At 21.4% G+C, this 22,783-nt stretch overlaps 1 protein-coding gene across 17 annotated transcripts in view; it reads left to right on the forward strand.

The window, feature by feature from the left end:
* LOC108003222 (PDF receptor) overlaps positions 1-22,783 on the forward strand; it is a 41,580-nt gene that overhangs the window by 13,581 nt on the left and 5,216 nt on the right. For 3 of the 17 annotated variants that reach the window (XM_062078011.1, XM_062078012.1, XM_062078005.1), the window contains exons 1-12: positions 1,572-3,566; positions 4,864-5,678; positions 6,504-6,611; positions 14,936-15,093; positions 15,594-15,697; positions 16,285-16,429; positions 16,948-17,119; positions 17,474-17,594; positions 17,894-17,972; positions 18,052-18,137; positions 18,437-18,617; positions 19,568-19,682. In XM_062078011.1, coding sequence (XP_061933995.1) covers positions 5,555-5,678; positions 6,504-6,611; positions 14,936-15,093; positions 15,594-15,697; positions 16,285-16,429; positions 16,948-17,119; positions 17,474-17,594; positions 17,894-17,972; positions 18,052-18,137; positions 18,437-18,617; positions 19,568-19,682 — 1,393 coding nt within the window. In that variant the 5' untranslated portion in view covers positions 1,572-3,566; positions 4,864-5,554. Of the gene's footprint in view, positions 1-1,341; positions 3,567-4,863; positions 5,679-6,503; positions 6,612-14,935; positions 15,094-15,593; positions 15,698-16,284; positions 16,430-16,947; positions 17,120-17,473; positions 17,595-17,893; positions 17,973-18,051; positions 18,138-18,436; positions 18,618-19,567; positions 19,683-22,783 lie in introns of those variants that run through there. The other 14 variants (XM_017065384.3, XM_062078009.1, XM_028669507.2 and 11 more) reach the window with 9 other exon arrangements.

The raw sequence follows: 22,783 nt of genomic DNA on the forward strand, positions 1-22,783 counted from the left end.
GTACACATTACACACGAGGGATTTTCTGGCAATGATCCAACTAGCCTGTGCCATTTTCTTCTTTGCTCCTTTTCTCTTTTTTTTTCCCCTCTTTTTTTCACTCTACTCTAAAAGCTGTTTGCTAATCACAAAAACTAGCTTTCATTGGCGACTCCGTTGTTTTTTTTTCTCTTTCTTAAAAAGTTTGATTAGATATTAAGAATAAGATATTAAGAGATTTCCTCTTTTTTCTTATATATTTATACTATATTTTATTTTTTTTTCAAGACTTTAAATATTTTTTGTTTCATTAATAGATAGTTTTACCAAGATTAGAGATTACAAATAAGGGAATTTGTAAAGGATTTCTTTTAATATATAAAAGATTATAGATTTTCAGTGTTTTGTTTTACACTATTTAAAATAGATAATATCTTTTTTTGCACTTTTTTAAAATGTATGATTAAAGATTAGGAATAAAGGATTTCCTCTTTTTTCTTGTATATGCAAATAGTTTCTATGAGTATTAAATTTTCATTTTATTTCACTATATTTAGAGGATTTTGATTAGAATTTAGAAACAAATAATTTCGTTTCTTTTTTTCTTTAGATCGTATAAAAATCGTTGATGCAAAGAATAATTATTCAGAGTATTATGATTAGAATTTTATAAAGAATAATATTTTTTATAATTTGTTTAAAAATTTTTCTTGAAAAACTGGAAATAATTCTTGTGTTCTTGTAACAACGCATATTTTCTTTTGTTCAATTTTATAATTAAATAACAGAATATTACAATATTAGAAAACCTTTGATATGACTTTAAGAAAAATAATTATATTTTTTTATAATTATATTAAAAACCAAAACAAAAGAAATTTTCAACAAATTATAGATTGCTATTGAATTTAATTCATCGTGAAATATCTATTTCTGTTTTATTCGATAAAATTAGAGAAATTAGAGAAGATTATATTTTTTTAACTTCTTCTAACTTCTATTAAACTAATTAAAAAAATAATAAAAATTTGATTTAAATTATTAGTATTTAATTAAGAAAAAGGAAAAAAATGATCATAAAATTATAACGAGAAAATTAACTTTAGAAAACTTTAGAAAATTAACTAAAGAATTTTCTCGTATTTTCCCAATTCTTGGAAGCGAAAAAAAAAATATTTTTCTCAAATTTACAAACTTTCAAATCTTTTGTTATTGTCGTTAAGGACGTCTACCTTATTTCCTCTGATAAGAAAAAACATTCTCTTTAATTCATTAAATTCTTCCCTCCCTACGTTCTCTATTTCTCGAAAAAAAAAAAGAAAAAAGAAAAAGGTAAAAAACAAAATAAAACTTGGCTTACAGAATTCAAGTGATGTCGAGTAGAGAATACGAAATTACCTACGGCCGTTTAAATTTTCCAAGGATCCTTAACAGCTGCAGCCCCGTTTCCGGATTTCGCGATTTAACGATTCGCTGACTTCCGTCGACCGTCCTTTAACCTCGAAACGATTCGTTTCCACCCATTTCATGGCTCACATCTATCCCAAATAATGATCAACAATCCTTTTTTTTTTTGTTTGTTTTTCTTCCAGATGAAACAAATCTCTTGCCTTGGAAGAAAAAATCCAACAAAGCATCAGGTTCGATGCTTTGTAGATCTTGAAACGCTTTATAATTTTTATAGAGATCATTATATATATTTTTAATTGAAAAGTATTACGTATGTTAGAAGCATTGATTTTTCTTCTGGATATTATAGAAGGAATTTTTTTCAGTTTAGTTAATTTAATTTGTGATTTTTTTTTTTAATTTCTTTGAATTAAGGAGAATTTTTAATACTATTGAAGTTGGTATTGGAAGTTTTTAAAAGCGATAAAGAATCAAGAATAATGAAGCGGATTCCGATACTATAGAAATGGCTTTAAGTTGTACTTAAGTAGTACAAGTCAGCGATAAATTAGTGGAGAGACAAATTCGATAATAGTTTGCTGAATTTAATAAAAAAACATAGACTGTAGGTTGAAGTTTATAATATATTTTTAATTAAAACATATATTTCTTTTCTATTTTTCTCGCCTAAAGAATTTTAATATTAATTTTATAATAGCCATTGATAGATTAATTACATTAGAATTGTTTAAGAAAAAATTAAAGTAATGAAGAAACAATTATATACTCTCTAAGATTTATTTTAAATAAAATAACTCAATGATAAATGATAAATCAAAATACGATTTTATTATTATATTCGATTTAAGTAGTATATATATTCGAAAAAGACTATCATCGAAATATCATCAATTATATTCAATTACTTATTTTAAATTTAAAAGATTTTTTTTTATATTTGTTTAAATATAGAAAAGAATTTTTATTTTTTAGAAAATTTCCCAGGAAAATTTTTTACCCAGATATCAAAACTGTATATAGATAAGATAAATTTTAGAGAAAGAATATTTTAGGACTGTACTGTACTACATCTTAAGTAGTACATCTCAGCAATAAGATAGTATTACCTGCTTATAAGCTTATATATTATAATCGTTTAAGTAGCACTGCTTAATAATAATAAACTTTCTTAAAGTTCGAGGATGATAAAAAGACAAATTCAAAAAACAGATTCAAAATAGTTCAATTTCAAAGTTTTCATAAGATTCACAATGAATTCTTTCTCAAATTGTACACATATATATATTATATACAAAAAGTGCAATAGAAATGGAAATTTTTATGAGCAAACTTTCATCTGATTCAGCATCAAAAATATATAAACAAGATCTAAACAGACTTGGAAATTTGTCTCACTAGCCAGGCTCATTCTTTCTTTCAGCTTGGAAAAAAAAGGAAACTGATTTCATTTTGTGCATTTCAATCAGAACAACTAATTAAATTTCATTAATTCATGAGTGAGAAATACGAGACATTTATACATATTCCACCATATATTTTCACATATATGAGAAACATTAATAATTAAATTAAATTAAATTAAGAAATCTTTTTTTAAGACAGACATAAATTTTCGAATTCTTATTTTTATATTACGATAGATATATATTATAACTTTTCCAATTTTAATGCAAGAACTTCTTTAATCGAAGCCATCGATATTGAATAATCTCATGAGACTAAAGAAGGAGATCCCTTTCATCATTAATATCGTCTCAATATCGTTATCTTTTTCGACGACTTGATTTTTATCGTGAAATCGATCAGATCCATCATTTTCATCAAGGAGAGAGGAAGAAAGAAAATCTTTCCTTTATCCTCATAGAAGCCAGTTTAACGAGTAGGTGTTATAAATCGATTTCTTGACATAGATGTCTTCCCTCGTTTAATGGTGAAGTTTATGTACAAAGTTTTCAGTAAGTTGTTCTTCCGCGAAGTTTAGAAGAGCGAAGAAGAAAATTGGAAATCGATCAGCAAAGAGAAGATGACGGAGGAGGAAAAGGAGGAGAAGGAGGAAGAGGAGAGAGGGAACATTGAGAGAAGATTCATGTTGGTCGATAAGTTGAGAGGAACGAGTGAATAGGCGAAATACGATTTTTAGATGCGTGCATTAAACCACTAGGGGATGGCGTTAGCTGGTGATTTTATGAATAAATTTGGAATAAAAATTTATTTGAAATCGAATGTTAATATTTTTTTTCTTTTTTTTTTTTTTTTTCATTTGGAATTAGAGTGAGAGATAAAATTTATTAAAGAAGGAAGAGGAATTTTCAGTTGAAAATTAATAATGTTATTAAAAATTATATATTAAAAATGATATTGAAATTCTGTATGGAAATTCATTTAATGTAGAATATGAATTTTTTTTTATTATCAATTTGATATTCAAAATTGCGAGATAAAATTTATGCAAGAATAAACTTTTCGTACAAGAATGATATCATATAGTGAAAAATTATATTTAAAAAAAAATTAAATTACTCTGAAAATTCTAATTTTATTATTATGAATTTGTTGAATCATGTAGAAAATAGCGATGAGAAAGGTAAAAAATTTGTTAGGAATTAAAAATAAAAAAAAAACATATATCGTTATTCAAGGATTATTGCCAATTTTCACTATGTCAGACAATTAATGTCAATTCTTTTATAACCTGAAATATTTGATAATTATCAGCAAATAATCTTATTTGAAACTTCTTTCATATTTCACTATAAAAACTGAACCTAGTTTAAAAAGAAAAAAAACATTGAACAATTGTTTGAAAATTCTTTTTCAAGCTTAATATTCAATTCCTTTTTATGATGACAAAAATTTCAGATTTTTCATTTTAGTTAAATAACTTTATATTAACTGAAAAGAAAATTTATAAAGTTTCAGCTTTTAACATTAATTTTCTTTTCAAAGTTATTTTAATAAATAAAATGGGAATGAAATATTTAATTATCAATTTGATCTATATAAATTTATTACATAAAAGAAAAATTATTATCTTTGTTTTTGGACAATTCAATTCTTTTTATAATTTCTTTTTTAAAATTTTTTAAATTATTATTGAATATATATCATTAATTACATTATTATTATTAAATATGTCATATGTTAAATTATGTTAAATTATTAAAAAATACATATGTAAATTTCTTATTTTTTTTTTTTACTTATTATATATAAATATTATACGTTGCTTTGAGAAGAAATCCTTTGGGATGGAAAACCATCAATGTTATGATATTTATTTCTAGATTTTATGAATATATACTATGTATCAGAAGCAATAAGATGAAATCTGCATTTCATTCAAAGTATATAGCATCGTATAAAATATTTCATAATAAATTAAATTTATTATTGATATTTATTTTAGTTTTAAGAATTCATTTCAAATTTTCTTTAAAAAAAGAATTCAAGAAAAAAATATTTTTTCTTTTTCAGATGAACATCATAAATGAAACAACTATCTTATAATTCAACCCAAGGCACAATTTTTATTTCCAATTTGAAATTCAAATATCATAAAATTTATCTTAGGATTGATTATCTTATCAATCCTCTACTCTTCTCCATTATAACAATAAATTTTTGAAATTTTTCCAAGTTTTAAAAATAGATGGAAGAATGAATATATTTTCCTAATTGAAAAATAAAATTACAAATAAAAAACTTTACAAATTGAAATTTCTACAAAGTGAATTCGAAATTCATTTAAAAATAATCAATATAAGATGAAAATGAATATTTTAGTCGAATTTTGATTTATTATTTTGTACTCATTTTTCTTGTCGCGATCGATTATAACAAGGAAAGGGACTAACGAGTGTAACAGTGACAATAAAATTATTCTGGCCTCTGATAAAGCGAACACAGATACAAAGAGGCAACTCGAATCAACACAGAAATTTCTTCTTTGTTCACGTCTCTCCGCTCGAGATAAAGTATTCAATCGGCCAGAATTCAGTAGAGATAAAGGAAACAGAAACGGCTTGGTTGCAGGAAAATCCTGGAATTGAAATTCGCCACCTGGTAAGGAGAAGAAATTGGCGGAGTGAAGAAATGAAGGAAGAGGAGGAAAATGGGATATGCGTTGTTTACGTGTGATTTATCGAGTTTGTGACAAGTGAGGAGAATGCAGAAGCAAAAGGATGTAAAATGGATAATTAAAAAAAATATGGATGTCGCTAATGCAATTAAAAATAATACGCCGGATTTCTGCAGCGCGAGATATAAGAATTTAATGCCTCTGGAAGGTGGTGAGTATATTGTGAAATATATTTTAATATTTTTTTTAGAGTTAAAAAATTTTTTTTTATTTCTTTGAAAACTGTTAACTTATTTGAATTCGTTTTGATAGAAAAAATAGATATACAGGGAAATAGGAGAAAAACTAATTTGAAAAAAATTAATTCTGGAATAAAAAAAATACGAATGGAATGAAATTATCTTGTGCAATAAGATATTGAATATGTTGCAAAAGTCGTATTAAAGAATTCCATCAATTAAAGAAAAACAAGGACGTTAAAAAACTAAAACAAGTATCACAAAAGAAATTTCAGTAATAAAAAAAACGACACAAAGATCTTGGAGATTCGGTCTTAAAGAAACAGTTTTGGGAATTCTTTCTGATAATATATTTTTTTATTTTTCAATCTTAAACATTTTTTTATAAAAATGCAATGATAACAATAATACAAACTAATTATTAATTATAAAAATTTTGTAAAAATTTCAACAATAACAAACAAACAAAACAAACAAAAGAATTCCAACAATTGTAAAAAAAAATATCATGTATACGATATTAACCAAAAAATGGGAAATTGAAAGAAGAAATTTCTATACAACAAATTCAATACAACAGGGACAAAAAATAGTGAAACCAATAAAAAACGAAATCTGCTTGCAGGAAATAGTATAATTTATTCCAGCCATCATGTGAAACTCAAAGACGTTCATGTATCGATATATCAAATTGTAGCCACTCAATATCAAATTGTATAAAACGCCAACGCGTATATCACTTGTGTGGAATACAGTGACAGTAATACCTTATACGGATCTATCGTTCCTTTTTACAGAGTTGTGGTGCGAGCCGGTCTGGGACTCGTTACTCTGTTGGCCACCGACCAAAGCTTCCACTACAGCCAAACAAAGATGCCCGTACGAAGATGGATTCGATACGACCAGTAAGTACAATGCTATATTTAACGAATGTACATTTAAATTGCTCGTTAATGTTTCTGATGTATATACATGCAAAAAGGAAGATGTGAAAATATTGGAAAACGATTGCAATTCAAATATGATTTGATGTTAATCTAAATTATTTCATCAGTTTAAATAATTGGAAAAATTGAGATTGTCGTTTAAAATTAACAATTTTATTTGACCTTGTATTTAGATGATTTAGATATTTATTTAAAATATTTAGATATTAGAAAAATAATATATATAATACGTTTAGATTTATTAAATATGATATAAATTAATTCGTGTATACATATCAGAATTATATGCGAATCTTTCAATATCGATTTATAGGAAGTTATAAAAAGTTTTATACAAAAAATCTTGTTCCGTTTTTTGATTTATTTTTTCATGTAAATTTAAGCTTTCTACGAAAAATATGAAAAATATAATCAAATTTTGAAATTATGAAAAGATAAAAAAAAATAAATAAATAAATATAGAAGATAAAATGACAAATAAATCAAGAATAAAAGATTTTGATATATTTGAAATAGCTTAATTTTTTCAGAAATAAAGTTATTTAAGCCAAAAAAAAGTTAATTATATCGTATTTTTTTTATAAAAATAATAAATATATATGTATATGTTAGGATTTTTATTTTAAAATAATATTAAAATAAAATTTTACTTATTGTTAATTAAGTTTCCATCAAGATATTTCCATTTATTGTAAAAAAAAAAAGTAGAAGTAACATTCGACATGAATAAATGTGAAATAAGTGGAAATTTAATATAATTGGTTATCGAAGCGAAGAAAAAATTCTAAAAATGAATTCTTAATAATTTAAGTCTCGTTTTTAATGAGACACTAAATATGGGAGGAGGGAAGGAATAAAATGTTTTCTGCATAAAAAAAAAGACATCAAAAACATCAAAAAATATAAAAATAATTCTAGGAGAATAAATTAGTGTATTCATAAGTTTGAAGTCTGTTTTCAAAAAAATAGTAAAAATAAGAATTTAAGAAAATATTTTATAAAAAAAATCGATAAAAAAGATCTTAGAAAAACAAGAGATTTTCTGAATAATAGTTTAGTATATTTTGATTAAACTTTGTTTTCAATAAATATCATATATAAAATGAAAAAAGAACAGAAAAAAAAATCAAGATTTTTGGAAGAATAATTATATACTATAATTAGTTAAGATTTATTTCCAATAAATCATTAACTTAAAAATAAAAAAAAGGAATTAAGAAAAATTAAAAAAAATATTCTTTTGATATAATTTAACAAAAGAATTAAGAATTAAATTCATGTTATCAAAATAAAATAAAATTCTAAAAAAAAATTAATTTATCTTATTATATCTTATTATTAATTTTCAATTTTCTTTATTTGTAATATTACTTATTTGTAGAAATTTATGATTGATGAATGAATAGTATTAAGTATTTATTAGTAATTATAAGTAACTAGTAACTAAGTAAGTAAATAACTATATTATTAATTCAGTTAGAATGAATTAAAGATATATAAAGTAAGATAAAAATATTATATAAGAATATATGATACTTAATAATTTATAGTATTACTAAATATTTATATAGATATTAAAAAAGATTTAAAAGATTTCTTTTGTCATTATTATTTTATATGTAATTAAAGTGAAAAATCTTAAGAACTTTGAGAGGGTTTTTCGACATTATCGATTAATTAATCCAACTAATGGAAAACTTTAAAATTCCTTAGGCACCATTTGCATGAAAGATTATTTGCGAAAGAATGTGCATTCATTTCACGAGCCACATCGACAATCACGAAATTCTCAAACGTTCGTTTTTTCATCAAGGAAGGAAAAAAAGGAGAGATTTTCCCCTTTGTTGGTTAAATTTATAACTTATTTAAAGAAGAAAAATTCCTTATAGATAACATTCCATTTACATATCAAAAAAAGAAATTTTGACATACTGATGAAATACCTAAATTATAGAATATTTAAGTTATAATTAATTATAATTCTTTTTGTCTTTTTTAAAATTTTTTTTTCTTTTATAAAGAGAAAAATTTAGAAAAAAATTTATAAAAATTTGAAATTATTTTTTCCTCCTTTAAAAAATTAATAATTTTTTTGTCGCAAATTCAAATTAATTTTTTTAGCTTCATTTCTTCATCAAATATTTTTATAAATTTGATTTAATATTTGTCCTTTAACTTAATTTTTAAAATATTAACTATCGTTGCATCTATTATTAGAAAATTTTTAAAATAATCTTAAACTCATCGATAATTTGCATTAATGACTGTCAGATACTTTATATTTTTTTTTCTTTTCGAAAATATATATAATATTTTGTTTCATTTTCAAAGATTATATTTTTATATTTTCTTTCACTCAGTGAATAGAAAATTTATTATATGATGTCCAATATGAGTCATTCACATGAAATCGCTCCGATTTATCAAATCACGTACCGAATGTAAGGTGTATCAGCACTCATGACCAGAAACTGTATTAGTTCATTTTCATTCTAATCCATAGTGCGGCGAATTCATTTATCCTCATGTTCTATGCATCTACGCATATTCGTATGCATGTTCAAATTTGAATAATCAAGACTTTCAAAATTCAAAAATTATTAAAAATTTAATAATTTAAAAATTATTCAAAATTTTTATTTTATCTTATTATTCTTAATTTTTTATTTTATTCGTTTTTATTTTATTATTCCAATATTCTTTTAAATCAATAAAACATATATATATATATTTGTAATAGGAAAAACATTTTATATATTTCGAACTTTTAATAATTAACATTTACAGAATTCAACATATTAAAAGTTTTTAAAAGTTTTTCATTTTATTTTAATTTTATATTAATTTATTTATAATTTTTATTTTAAATTTTATCTAATTGCAGTTTTAAATTAATAAAAAAATTGTACATATATTTATTATAAAAAAAAATTAAATTAATCTTCAATTTGATAAAAAAAATTCTTTAAAGAATTTTTAAAAGAATTTTTCATTTTAAAAGGAAGTAAATTGAATCATTCCTCGCCACCTAATAAATGCACATAAATTTTCCACTCTTCCACATGTAAACGGAAACTTCGTTCCTCAAGGAAGTAAATCGATCCCTCAGATTGTGCCAGGCTTTTTGAATAATTATACCAATTTTTGTTGCGTATCATTGGAGCTCAATTTGCATTTCATCTTAGCAACAAGTATTCTTGATTGCTTTTAACTTCCATCTAATTGCCTGATTTGAGAAGAAATTGTCTGTCTAAAAAAGAATGGAATCAATCTTGCTCAAGGCAAGACAAGCATTTAAATTTGACGAGAAAAAGGGGACGAGAAAGAAAAAAGGGAAGAAGGGAAGGATAATTAATATTGGTTCTTAACAATTGAATATTTTCATGTTATTTTAATAATTTTTTATATTTTTATATTTTAAAATTTAAATGAAATAAAAAAAATACAATAATTTCTGAACAGAAGAACATATTTAAGTTTTAGAAATGTATTTCAAAAGATTTTTTTAATTTTCAGACATTTTAAAATCCTTTAATTTTCTGTAATTTCTACTTTTTATTTCTTAAAAGCTTAATGCATATTAAATGATTTTTTAATCATGATTTTAAGAATTTTTGATAAAAACTATTTTTAAAATATAAATTTCATGTTTTTTTCAAATTAAAAAGAGTATCCTGAAACTCCCTCACATGACATTTAAATGACAAAACATAAAAACTCAATGCAAAGTGATATTAAGAAAAGAGAAAAGGTTTTTTAAAAAAAAGAATTTAAAAAAAGAATTATACATCAAAATATACGGAAAGATTTTTTCGTTGTTAATATTTTTTTGATTTCTTTGAATTGAAAACTTTAAAACTGATAATTAAAAAAGAATTTGTTTTACCATCTTATAATATTATATATATTATAATATTATATAATATAATATTATATATATTAATGATATAGAAAATTAAGATTAGAAATATTTAAGAAACTTAAGAATTCTTGGATATATTTATATTTATGTAATATTATAGATATTAAGATTAGAATTGATTGATAAAAATTGATTGATAGATTTTGGAAATAGCAAATGAAAAATGATAAAATAACAAAATATAATTGAACATTTCATAAATTGTAATAAAGAATTAATTATGAAATTTATTAAGATTTCAATAATTTATATTGAAATTAGTAAATTACAAATTGATGTATGAAAAGAATTTCATGTTAGAAATTAGAAATTCAATCCAAAATTTGGATTTCTATCTTAAATAAAAATTATTATGAAAATCATCAATCACAATTTCTCAATTTATATTCAACATTTATAAAAATCTGAATAAATATACAATACAAGAAAAGAATAAAGAATTCTTGAAAGATATAAAGAGGAATCTGAATTAAATTACGAATAATTAAATTAAAATTTATTATTACTAATAATAAGAAGAGTAAAAATCTTAAAAATCAAAATTTAAAATCAAAGAAAAAATTATTTAATTAACATTAAAAAAAAAAGAAAGAAGATGAGATCTTTGGGAAACTCATAAATCACAATTTCTATCCAATCACTAATTTTTTTAGAAAAACTACAAAAGCCAGTATTACAAACAACAGAATCACAATCTTGAGCCATCTACAATCTCTAGAAATGTAAGATTTGAGAAGGTTGGAACAAAAAAAAAAAGAAAAAGGAAAAAAAGCAGAAGAAATTTACGTGATGAAGATTAACGTCGCACCAGATGTGATCGTTGTCGATATTTCTCTATTCTCAACGGTGTATTCGATTTAATCTCGCTTTCTTGTTAACTGCGCTACGACCTGGATGCAAATTTCTTGTACTGTTACAATAAAATCCGACAAGAGATTTGAAAGTATCTCAGCCGATAGATTTAATACGGTTCAATGTCGAATCATCATTTGATTTATCCAATAAATATTTCTCTCCTTCTTTCTCTTAGAGATTTACTTATTCTTGTAGAACTTAATTCTCTTGAATTGACAAAGAAATTCTTATGACAAATATTTGATCAATTTTAACGAAGAATTTTAATAAATTGAAAATACATGTTTTTTTTTAAAAATTTCGAGATAATACGTTTTTTTTTCTCATCGAATTATAAAATTATGATTCTACGTTCTAATTATAATTAGTATAGTGTATATTGATATAAGAAAATTTCTTATAATACACATATCGATTTTTAAAGTGTAATGAGTTAATACATTAATTTCCAACTCAAATGTAATGAAATTCTGTTTGAATTGTATAATTGTTAATTTCCATCTATATTAACTAAAAAATACTTCGCACGATATTTCATGACTTGATAGCAAACGATAATGTTTAACATCGAGAAAGGTTTCACAAACAATTTCTAGCCAAATTCAAACCTAGTCGAAGTTACTATAATTATTAATTTAGAATTAGTGTACTTACTTTAACCGAACAATATTTTAAATTTTATTCAAAATCTAATCTAGCTACCTAACCTCAGTTAATCTAATTATTTAATATTAATCTATAATTTTAGAATTGTTTCATAACCATACACATCATATTCTATATATCAAATTTTATAATTAATTAAATTCAATTAATGCACTTAAATATATGCGACATAACCTATATTCTCTAATATAATTAGTAGTATAATGTTTTATTTATTCAGTAAGTATCTATTAGGATATATAAAAAAATAAATAAAATAAATAAATAAATGTATCTTACAAATAAACAATTTGTAATTTGTTTATGTATGCGATAAACTGTTATTTTAAATTAAAAAAAAATACAATATAATGAAAATGAAAAATATTTTTTTCTAATGTAAATAAAAAATTTCTAAGTAATTCCTATTTGTACTAGAAATGATAATAGCATTTATATATATGGTTTATTCGGAGGAAATTTGCTAAATCCATTTTCAATCCTATTCAAAATTTGATTGAAATATAATTGTTTATCGTCAGTCAGCTTTAACAGGAGAATATTTCGCAGGCGGACACATCGATTTCACAGCTAGGATTCATATACACGTGACACTTTACTTAAACTTGCCTCTCAGCATTTGCGACATACAACTTCCGTTTCGACAATGACAATAATACAGAGAGATAGAATGAAAATCTGGAACTCGGGTACTCGACCTATTTCTGTACATTTTGATTGCACTCGATAATACCACGACATATCAACGCTAACTGCATAAACAAAGTTATTTCTACTGCAACTTTTTTTCGCATTCTTTTCTACATATTATGTATTAACAGAGACGTTTAAAGGAATTAATTTTATTTAAATTTATCAATATTTGTATGTTTATAGACTCTGTATTTTGAAATTAGAAAAAAAAATCAAATTTTAATTAAACTAAAAAAGTTATCAGATATTAAAAATAATAAGATATAAAAAATAAATAAAATATATGTATATGTACATAAAGGATCTTTAATGTTATTAAATAAATTATATATTAAAAAGAATTGTAACAATAATCATGCAGATATTATTAAAACTTTAGTATATTTTTATATGCTTTTTGCATACTATTATTTATTATAAAATATATATATATATAATGTAATTTGTTACATAAAGTTTTCATCTTTTTTTTTGTGAATGTGTTTTTTAAATTCAAATTGAAATATAATTTTATGATATAAAATATTTTATAATATTATATTGTATGTATTATATTATAATATATAATATTATGATATATATTATTGATGTATATTAATAATATACATCAAATATTATACACAAATATTGATATATATTATTATAGTATATAGTATCGATGAATATTATTAATTTTATGATAAAAAAAAACTATTAAAAATCAATATTTTTCACTAGAATTATGTTTTTCGCTTTCGTTAATTATTTATTTTGCACCAAATATTTTAGTACTTTCAAAACTGGCAATAAATCTTTCTCGATAACGATGCTTTCAATATTTTCATGATTGAAAGTTTTGTTTTAATCCAAAGTTTAATTTCAGATTGTTGAGATCAAAAAATAGTAATATTTATTAATAATAATTATATAGAAAATATTTCAAAAATAAGTTTGAAAATCATTTTAAAAAAAAATTAAAATAATTATTTCTATAATATATTTAATTATAAATAAATCATAAGAAATTTATTTACAACATCAGATATATTATCCATATTATATTATCCATAAATATTATCCATTGAAAATATTTTAAAAAAGATGAAATAAGAGTTTCAAAAAATTTCGATGATGATTAAAAATAATTTTAAGTGATTAGAAGCAGAATTTCCAAACAATTTCTTTGTCTTCTAACGTCCTTGACTTTGTGGGAGCTGCAGGTTGAAGAGAGGAACAGACTCGTAGACTCTCTGATTTCGCAGGCTTTGAGAAAAGTCTTAAGTAGGCAGCCGGATACATAGACTCCTCTTTGAAGTTTCTTCTTTCATGGAACATTCATAGTCGTTTCTTTATTTCAATTTTTTGATAACGTCGTTGCAAGATGAAATTCTTTTAATCATATAATTCTTTGGTTCATCATGAAATTTTTCTATTAGAATCATTGCTTAAGATAGTTTACCACAATTTGTAAACATTATTATTAATCATATAAATGTTTTCTTTTTGAATTTCAAATTATCTAAATTATCTAAGTGATATTGAATGAAATAATTTATATATTATATAAAATTTGGCATAAATTTGAACAAATTCTCGTTAAAATTAATAATAATTCCACTTTAATAGATTTTTTAATTTGATAGATTGTTATATTCAATGCAATGTCAAGAGAAATTGATAGCAGATATTGATCGTTCGCAAAAATAATTGTAAAAGGAATAATTGAAAATTCTATAAAATTTAAACTAATCATAATTCGCATTGAATATATAAAGTTAAATATATAAAGTTAAAGAATATAGAAAGTTGCATATTTAAAAATTCTTTTTCATCTTTTAAATTTCTGAATAAGTGAAAACAAGAATAGTTAAGATTAAAATGTTTGATAATATTTCTTGCAAATAAATATTAACATCGAGAATGATTTCAAAAGCTTTCTAAAGCTATTCTAAAATTTATTGTTCAAATTGTGGAAATAATTCTCCATTGTTTCCTCTCTTGGAAAGTTCAAGTTTAGGCTAAAGTTTAAATCTAATTTGAGGTTTTCCTTGTAAATGCTGATGAAATTAATTAGTCAAATTAATAATCAAGTAATCTTAAATTTTGTTTCCCTGATAACACTAAGGAGATGAGATACAAATGAGAGATAATTTGATATAATGTTTAGAATCTGTGGAGAAGAAATGTGGATATAATGGCCGTTGGGAGGGTCAGAACGGAACAAACAACGATTCTCCTCATGGATGGGCAAACTACACGACTTGTATGACACCAGAAATGCTTCGATTACATGGAAAAGTTTACACTAACGCCATTGAGGGTAATGTGAGTATATGTAAAAATTGAGATTATGAAAATGAAATTAATAAATAAAAATGGAGAAATTTGTTGAATTAATTTTCACAATGTAATTGGTATCATTTTTGGTGAAAATAGATATTCATTTATTGAATAAAATAAATTAAAAAACAATACAAAAGAAATAAAAAAAAATGTAATTTATAGAAAATAAAATTAATAATTTTTTATTTTCAATGCAATTTTTATTTGAATATAATAATAAAAATATAATTTTTGTATTAATCATAAATTATATAATGCTTATATTTGATGAATTTTTAGTGAGATGAAATTGAAATGAATATTGGAAATATCAATAAAAAAAAATAGGCAGAAATTAAATATTGAAATAAATTGAAAGCGAATAAAAAATAATTCCAGTTTAATACATTATTTTCAAGATATTTTTCATTTCAGGAAATATGAAGGCAATTTGTATTTCCTTATTATAAAAATATTTACAAATTTCTTTTTTTATCTTTCAGATGAAGCTGGACATTGCTGAGAAAACTCGTACCTTAGAGTTCGTGGGTTTAAGCATCTCTTTAGTAGCACTATTTGCTTCACTTGCCATATTCTGTCGTTTTAGGTAAATTATTTATTCATTTTATATTTTTTGTATTTAAAAAGTAATTTTAGAAATCAATATATTCACTATATAAATCTATAATAAAATAAAGATATTTAATTTAATAAATAATTTATAATAAATGAAATATATTTCATTGCAAATAAAATAAATTTATATTTTATTCTATTTATTTTCTGTAATAATTAAATAATATATTAAAAGTCACATAAAGATAAAAACTATTTAAAATATTTTATTTTGAAATATAACTAATAATATCTATTTAATTTCTATTGTAAATAAATTTATTATAAAACAATATATTTTTTTAAATATATAACAATCATTTATTTTTATAAAAACATATCAAATATATTTGTGCTACAAAATTGGATTAAGTTTATTCTTATATAATAACAATTATATAATGACAATTCTAATTGCATCGTATTGTTTCTAAAATACAGAAAATTCATTTATTTTATAAACGAGATGTAGATTCAATATTATATTCAATATTTTCTTCATTAAGCGAGCAAAACGGTGCTATTATAATATAAATAAATTATCTCAGATAAAGTTCTATTGATATTTACGTGAAACAGGTCCCTGAGAAACACCAGAACTAGGATACATAAGAACTTATTCGTCGCCATGGTCGTCCAGGTTTTGATTAGATTAACGATCTACATAGATATCGAAATCTTGAGGAAAAAAACTTATGGCATTCAACGAGGCATAGGAAACACCGTGAGTTTTTCTTAATTTTAATTTTTAAAATCTAAATTTTTTTAAATATAAATTCTTATTTAAATTTTTTTTACATATAATTTTAAATCAGCTTGCTTCTTGCTTCTTTGAAAATTGAAGGAATTGTTAATTTTATTATTTATTTTATTTATTTATTTATTATTTTGTTAAATTTTATTATGTCGCTAATTATTATCAATTATACAATGTATATCAAAAATCATGAAGATCAAGAAGAAATAGTTGTATTCAAAGAGATTAATATTTATTTATTGAATAATTAATATTTATTTATTTATTGAATAATTAATAATATTTATTTATTGAATAATTAATTAATAATTATTTATAAATAAAATTTATATTCAATCGCTTTTATTTTCGAAGAATTAGAAAATTATTTCTCTAAATAATTAAATATTGATTTCGAAATATAAATTCGAGATTAAATAATTTACGATATGATGATTTGTTTTTAAGGAAATTTATTTATTTTATAAATTTTTTTTCTCTTACAGCCTGTACTTTGTGAAGCCAGTTACGCATTTTTGGAATATGCCAAAACTGCAATGTTCATGTGGATGTTTATAGAGGGACTGTTCCTTCACAACATGGTCACTGGTAGATTGATGAAAATATTCTTCAAGTTTTCTTTGGAATTACCAATAAGAACATTCAAGACATTGAAGAGTAAACCTTTCCACACCTATTTTCATAATTTTAAGACATTTCAATGTTACTAATTAAAGGTCTGGTTTCTCTTGAACTCATTAGAAAAAATTTCTTTTACTTGAAATAAAATGTTCTACTAATGCTATTGTCTCTATGTTGAAATTGATTTAATGAAAATCATATTATAACATTTACAATTTTTATTTATAATATAATATTAATGATTCAATATTTATAAAATTAAAAATTCAATAAAAAATAAAGAATTTTCGAAAAAAGTATCGTATAAGTATTCATTTCTAAGTTTTAATTAATTAATTAAATCAGAACATTGTCAGCAAAAACTAAATTCTTTTTCAATTATTATTTCAGTAACAGTGTTTCAAGAAAACTCCTACTATAGGATGTACAGATTCATTGGATGGGGTTGTCCTGTCATGATGACGCTAATTTGGGCGACCATTACCGCGTTCTATTATCATCCAAAATCAAAGTAAATAAAAATTAGAAAACCATAATTATAGATACGGAATTGCAAATTTTAAATAATGAAGCTAAAATTCATTCATTTAAAATAAAGTTTATCTGAAATTTTTATTCAGTTACTCATTCTGATAGATTTGATAATTGCAGTATTTGATCATTGGATTTAAATAAAAATGAAAATGTTTAACAATTTTAATTTATTGTCTAAATATTTTCTTTTATATAATTTTTTATATTGTCATATTATTTAATATTTTGACTTTAATTGTTATCAATTGATTGATTAACAATTTATGTATATATTAGATTTTCCAGATGTTGGTCTGGATATAATTTGTCTTCCTATTTTTGGATCCTAGAGGGACCTAGATTTGCAGTAATATTGGTAAGTGATATTAATTTAAAAAAATTCTTAAAAAATTCTTTAAAATATAAAAATCATTATACTAATTTTAATTTTTCAGCTCAATTTTCTGTTCTTGTTGAACATTGTCAGAGTGCTTGTAGTAAAACTTCGACAAAGTCATACTAGTGAAATCGAGCAAGTCCTGTAAGTAATTTATATCACTACTTGAATTTGTCCAAACATTTTATTAAAAAAAAAATATTATTAAAAAGTATTTGTAAATTGAAAATTAATATAAAAATTTTTAACTAAAAAATATATATATAAAATTAATAAATGAAAAAATTAAAACTGAAAAAAGTAAATGGATTTTAGCTTTTTCAAATAATAGACAAGAAATTATAATAAAAGAAAATAATTCTGCATTTAATAAAATTATACAGTATATCTTTTTTATATTCTTTTAACAAAAATTTAAAAAAAATTATTTTTTATTTTTCTAGAAAAGCAGTGAGAGCAGCAGTAGTGCTTTTACCACTATTGGGTATTACTAACGTGCTCTTTATGATTGAAGCACCTTTGCACAACGTAAGAAAGTTCGCGTTATGGTCATATTCTACGCATTTTCTTCAATCTTTTCAAGGACTCTTCATTGCAACTCTTTACTGTTTTCTAAATGGCGAGGTGAGAAAATTTATTTTATAAATTATAAAATTTCTATTCTTTTCATCTTAAATTAAATATTTTATATGCAATTATACTTTATACTGAAAATATATGAAATTTTTTTTTTAATGATCAATTCTCTATAATTCTTTACAATTCTCTAATTAAATGACTCTATAATAATTAATTCAATAATTATGCATGAGAAGTAAATATATTTGTGAAAGTACAAAAATTAGATATAAATTCTAAAAAATTATTATGATTTATTACTATAAAATATATATTTATATAAAATATTATATAAATATCGAAATATTTGATTAAAATTTATTTAGAAATTATTTATTAATTATTAATCAATAATTATTTTTTAATAAGTATTGATATAAATAAATATTAACATTTTTTATAATTATTTATTTATTACTATTTTATTGTTATAAAATTATTTAATAAAGAATATTAAAAATAATAATTTTAAATATTATTTATAATAGTAAATATTATATAAAAATTTATATAAAATTATTTATTTATACTATATAAAAATATATTTTAGATATATTTTATTTATTAGATGTATTTATTTATTTAGATAAATTTTAGTAAAAAAAAAATTAATAATCTTTTAACATTTTTCTTTTAAAATTTTATTATAAATTATTATAAATTATTGAAAAAAAAATTATTTCATCTTTATAATCAATACAAAATTCGCGCTTCGAATATAATGTCATTATATGTATATAAAGTCCCATTTGAGATTGAGAAATAGGTTAAGAGTAATAGGAGGGGCGTAATTATCGAATGTATGGGCCTGGCGTCAGTCTTTGTTTATCAGTCGTGGAATTTACATCGCGTCACATTTCGTTCCATTTTTAATAAATTATATTTAAATATATCGTAATCAATCAGTGATCAATGTAGTAATACGATTGAATGATTAATTACTATTTCATATACAGGTGAGACTTGCTCTGGACAAAACTATTTCCGTATATCTTTCTTTAAGAGGAACTGATTTGCAAGCGAGAAGACAGTCAACATTCAGTGGTTGCCAACCCCAAAGAATTGCGTCTGGTAAGTCAATAAAATAATTTATTATTTATTATTTATATGACTTTTGTTATATTATATAATATATAGCTTAAATTATGTTATGTAACTTAAGATCTCTATTTTTATTATAAACTATTTTCATTTTTAATTCTTTAAATATCTCTTAAAAAATAAATTTCTATATTTCTAATTTATAAATTGTTTGAATTTTGTAATTTTGAAATATTTTTTAAATTTTTTATAATCTTTTAATAAAATTTTTGAAATTTTATAATTTTTTTAGAATCTTTTAATTTTTTGTACATAAAAATGTAAATATTTGTAATAATTGTATATCAATTATTATAAAATTTAATCGTAAATCTTTAATTCTCACTGCTGATTTATTTTTTAATATTAAATAAAGTAGAATTGGATAAGAGAATTGGATAAAGCATAATTGTAATTTTTCAATACATGATAATATATTATCTCCTACATATTAACAGAAAAAATATATTTCTATAAATATAAATGCATTTTTATTCATTATTAATAATATTAATTATTAATATAATAATATATATTATTATTAATATATTATTATTCATAATATTAATAATTAATATTATATATATATACATATATTTAAATTTCAAATGTTAAATAATTAAATATACATACTAATATTAAAACAAAAATATCAAAATATTATTTTTTAAAAAATTTAATGAATTTTAACAAATATTTTATATATACATAAATATTTTAGTAAAATAAAATTTTAATAGAATATTATTCTTCATATTATTAACAATTTTTAACAATTTAATTATTCAATTAATTAACATTCTTATCAAACAAATATATACATATATTTCAAATTTATTTAAGTTTAACATATAGTGAAATAGAATTTTTAATTAATTAATTCAATTGATTTTAATTGAAATATTTTATAATAATTATTTTATTTAAATATTATTTTAATTTTAATAATTTTATTTACGACAAATGTAAAGTTTGAAAAAAAAAAATAACCAAAAATTTGAATCATGTTCTGAATCAGATTCTTTTTCTTATTTAAAATATCTAATCTAATATTTTTTAATTTTTCACTATTGCAATATTTAAAATTTCATACATTCTTAATTTTTTAAATAAAATTGAAAGATTCATACAAATTTTATAGAAATTGTAAATAAACTAATTTATTTATCCTAACAAAATATTGCAAGAACCGTTATAAAAGTTCAGATTTCTTAAATGTTTTGAAATTTATCGAATATTTTAAATAATAAAGAGGACAGCATATTATTAATTCATTTGTTTTTCAATCATTGTTATTTGATTACAACAATTGATTATAAACATAAAAAAAAATGAATATAAAATTTATCCAATAGATCAGTGGTTCTTAACCTCTAAATCACGACTTACAACTGGATTACAAAATATTTTTAAGAAATCGTTATCGTTTTTAATTAATAACATTTAACTTTTTATTTATTTTTATATAATTAGTAATTATATATTATTATAGTTATTAATTATTTATTATTTTATATAATTTAATAATTTTGTATAATTCCATATTAGAATGCTTCTCTTCTTATATAATTTAAAAAACATTTCATTTCGCAATTTTTTATTTTTTTTATATAGGACAATAGATGTTTCAAATTATTTAAACATTACAAAAAAAAGATCGTAACTTAAAAAAAATTGGAAAACATTGCTGCAAAGTATAAAAAAATCAGATGAATATAGTGGAAATTATTTTTTTATAGCTTGACAAAGCATTAGGGAAAGAAACATACGGTTTATGAAATATGCCAATCGCTTATTCCTGTTTTGGATTGTTAGTTCCCCAAGTTTTTTTTTATTTATAATTTAAGTTATTTAGAAGTTATTAAGTTATTTAATTCATTTTACGAATTACAATTATCTAAACAATGTTGACAGTTGTAAATAAACAATTATCTAAGTAGTTGACGATGACATTTTTAAAATGTTTAAAGTAATTAATATTTTTAATATATTATTATTATTATTAAAAAAATGCCTTTACAAATTTCTCAATTAACATTTATTGTTTATTTATAAATTTGAATAATTATATAAAAATAATTATTGTTAATATAAGTAGTTATCCTATTTGCAATATATTAATCCTATTTTCCAATTATAATTATATTATGCATATAATATAAATACTACAAAATTATTTTATATAAATAATTTTTATATTTTTTTTTAATAATCATTTAAATTAAATGTAACAAATTATTTCTATATAATTATTTTCAAAAACATGAACGAGATGATTATATTGTAAAATACAAACTTACAGAATTATTTTTGAAAGAAGATTATGAAATATTCAAAAAAGAATGTTGAAAAAGCTTAGCAAATTTTAATTAAATTAATGAAAGCCAGAAATCTCCCTCTATGAACTTCTCAAAGATTGAAAAAGTTTTAGTTCAGTTTGAGATTCTTTTCTGTTGAATCGATTTCATACGCAATTTAGGAAGTGAAAAGTTGGAACTGATTAGGAGAAAATTTAGTTATTTGAGAAAGCAATCAAATTACGAAATAAAATTTTTTTTTTCAGTATTTCAGTACTTCTTAATTAATAATTTTTTAAAAGTAAAATTTTAATTAAATTGATCAAAGTAAGAGTAAAATAATCAAAAATCTAAAAAATAAAATAGTACTAATAATAATAAAAGATACTTCAAGGAATAAAATACACGTTCTATAATAGATATAATTAAACTAAATTAAACAAATTTATTTGATTAAAAAGTAAATTCATTAGAAATTATAAATGAAATTTTTTCTTCAATCAATAATTTGCTCTACATTTTGATTATTAACTTTTCAGAAATAAAAAAAAAATTCTCTTAAAGTAAATTTCTCTTCGCATAAAATAGAAATCTTAAAAAGAATAAAATAGAATATAACAAACTTCGAAAGATTTAAAAAAAAAATATGATATTTTTCTCTAATAATAAAGAACTAAATAGAACTAAATAGAATTAAATTTCTTGCCATAAAGAAATTTAATTAGCTAGGAAACAAAAAAGAATAGAAAAGAATAAATAAAAGAATGACAAAATAATAATTATTGATACATACAG

The sequence above is a fragment of the Apis cerana genome, linkage group LG8 (assembly GCF_029169275.1).
Source record: "Apis cerana isolate GH-2021 linkage group LG8, AcerK_1.0, whole genome shotgun sequence".
NCBI lineage: Eukaryota > Metazoa > Arthropoda > Insecta > Hymenoptera > Apidae > Apis > Apis cerana.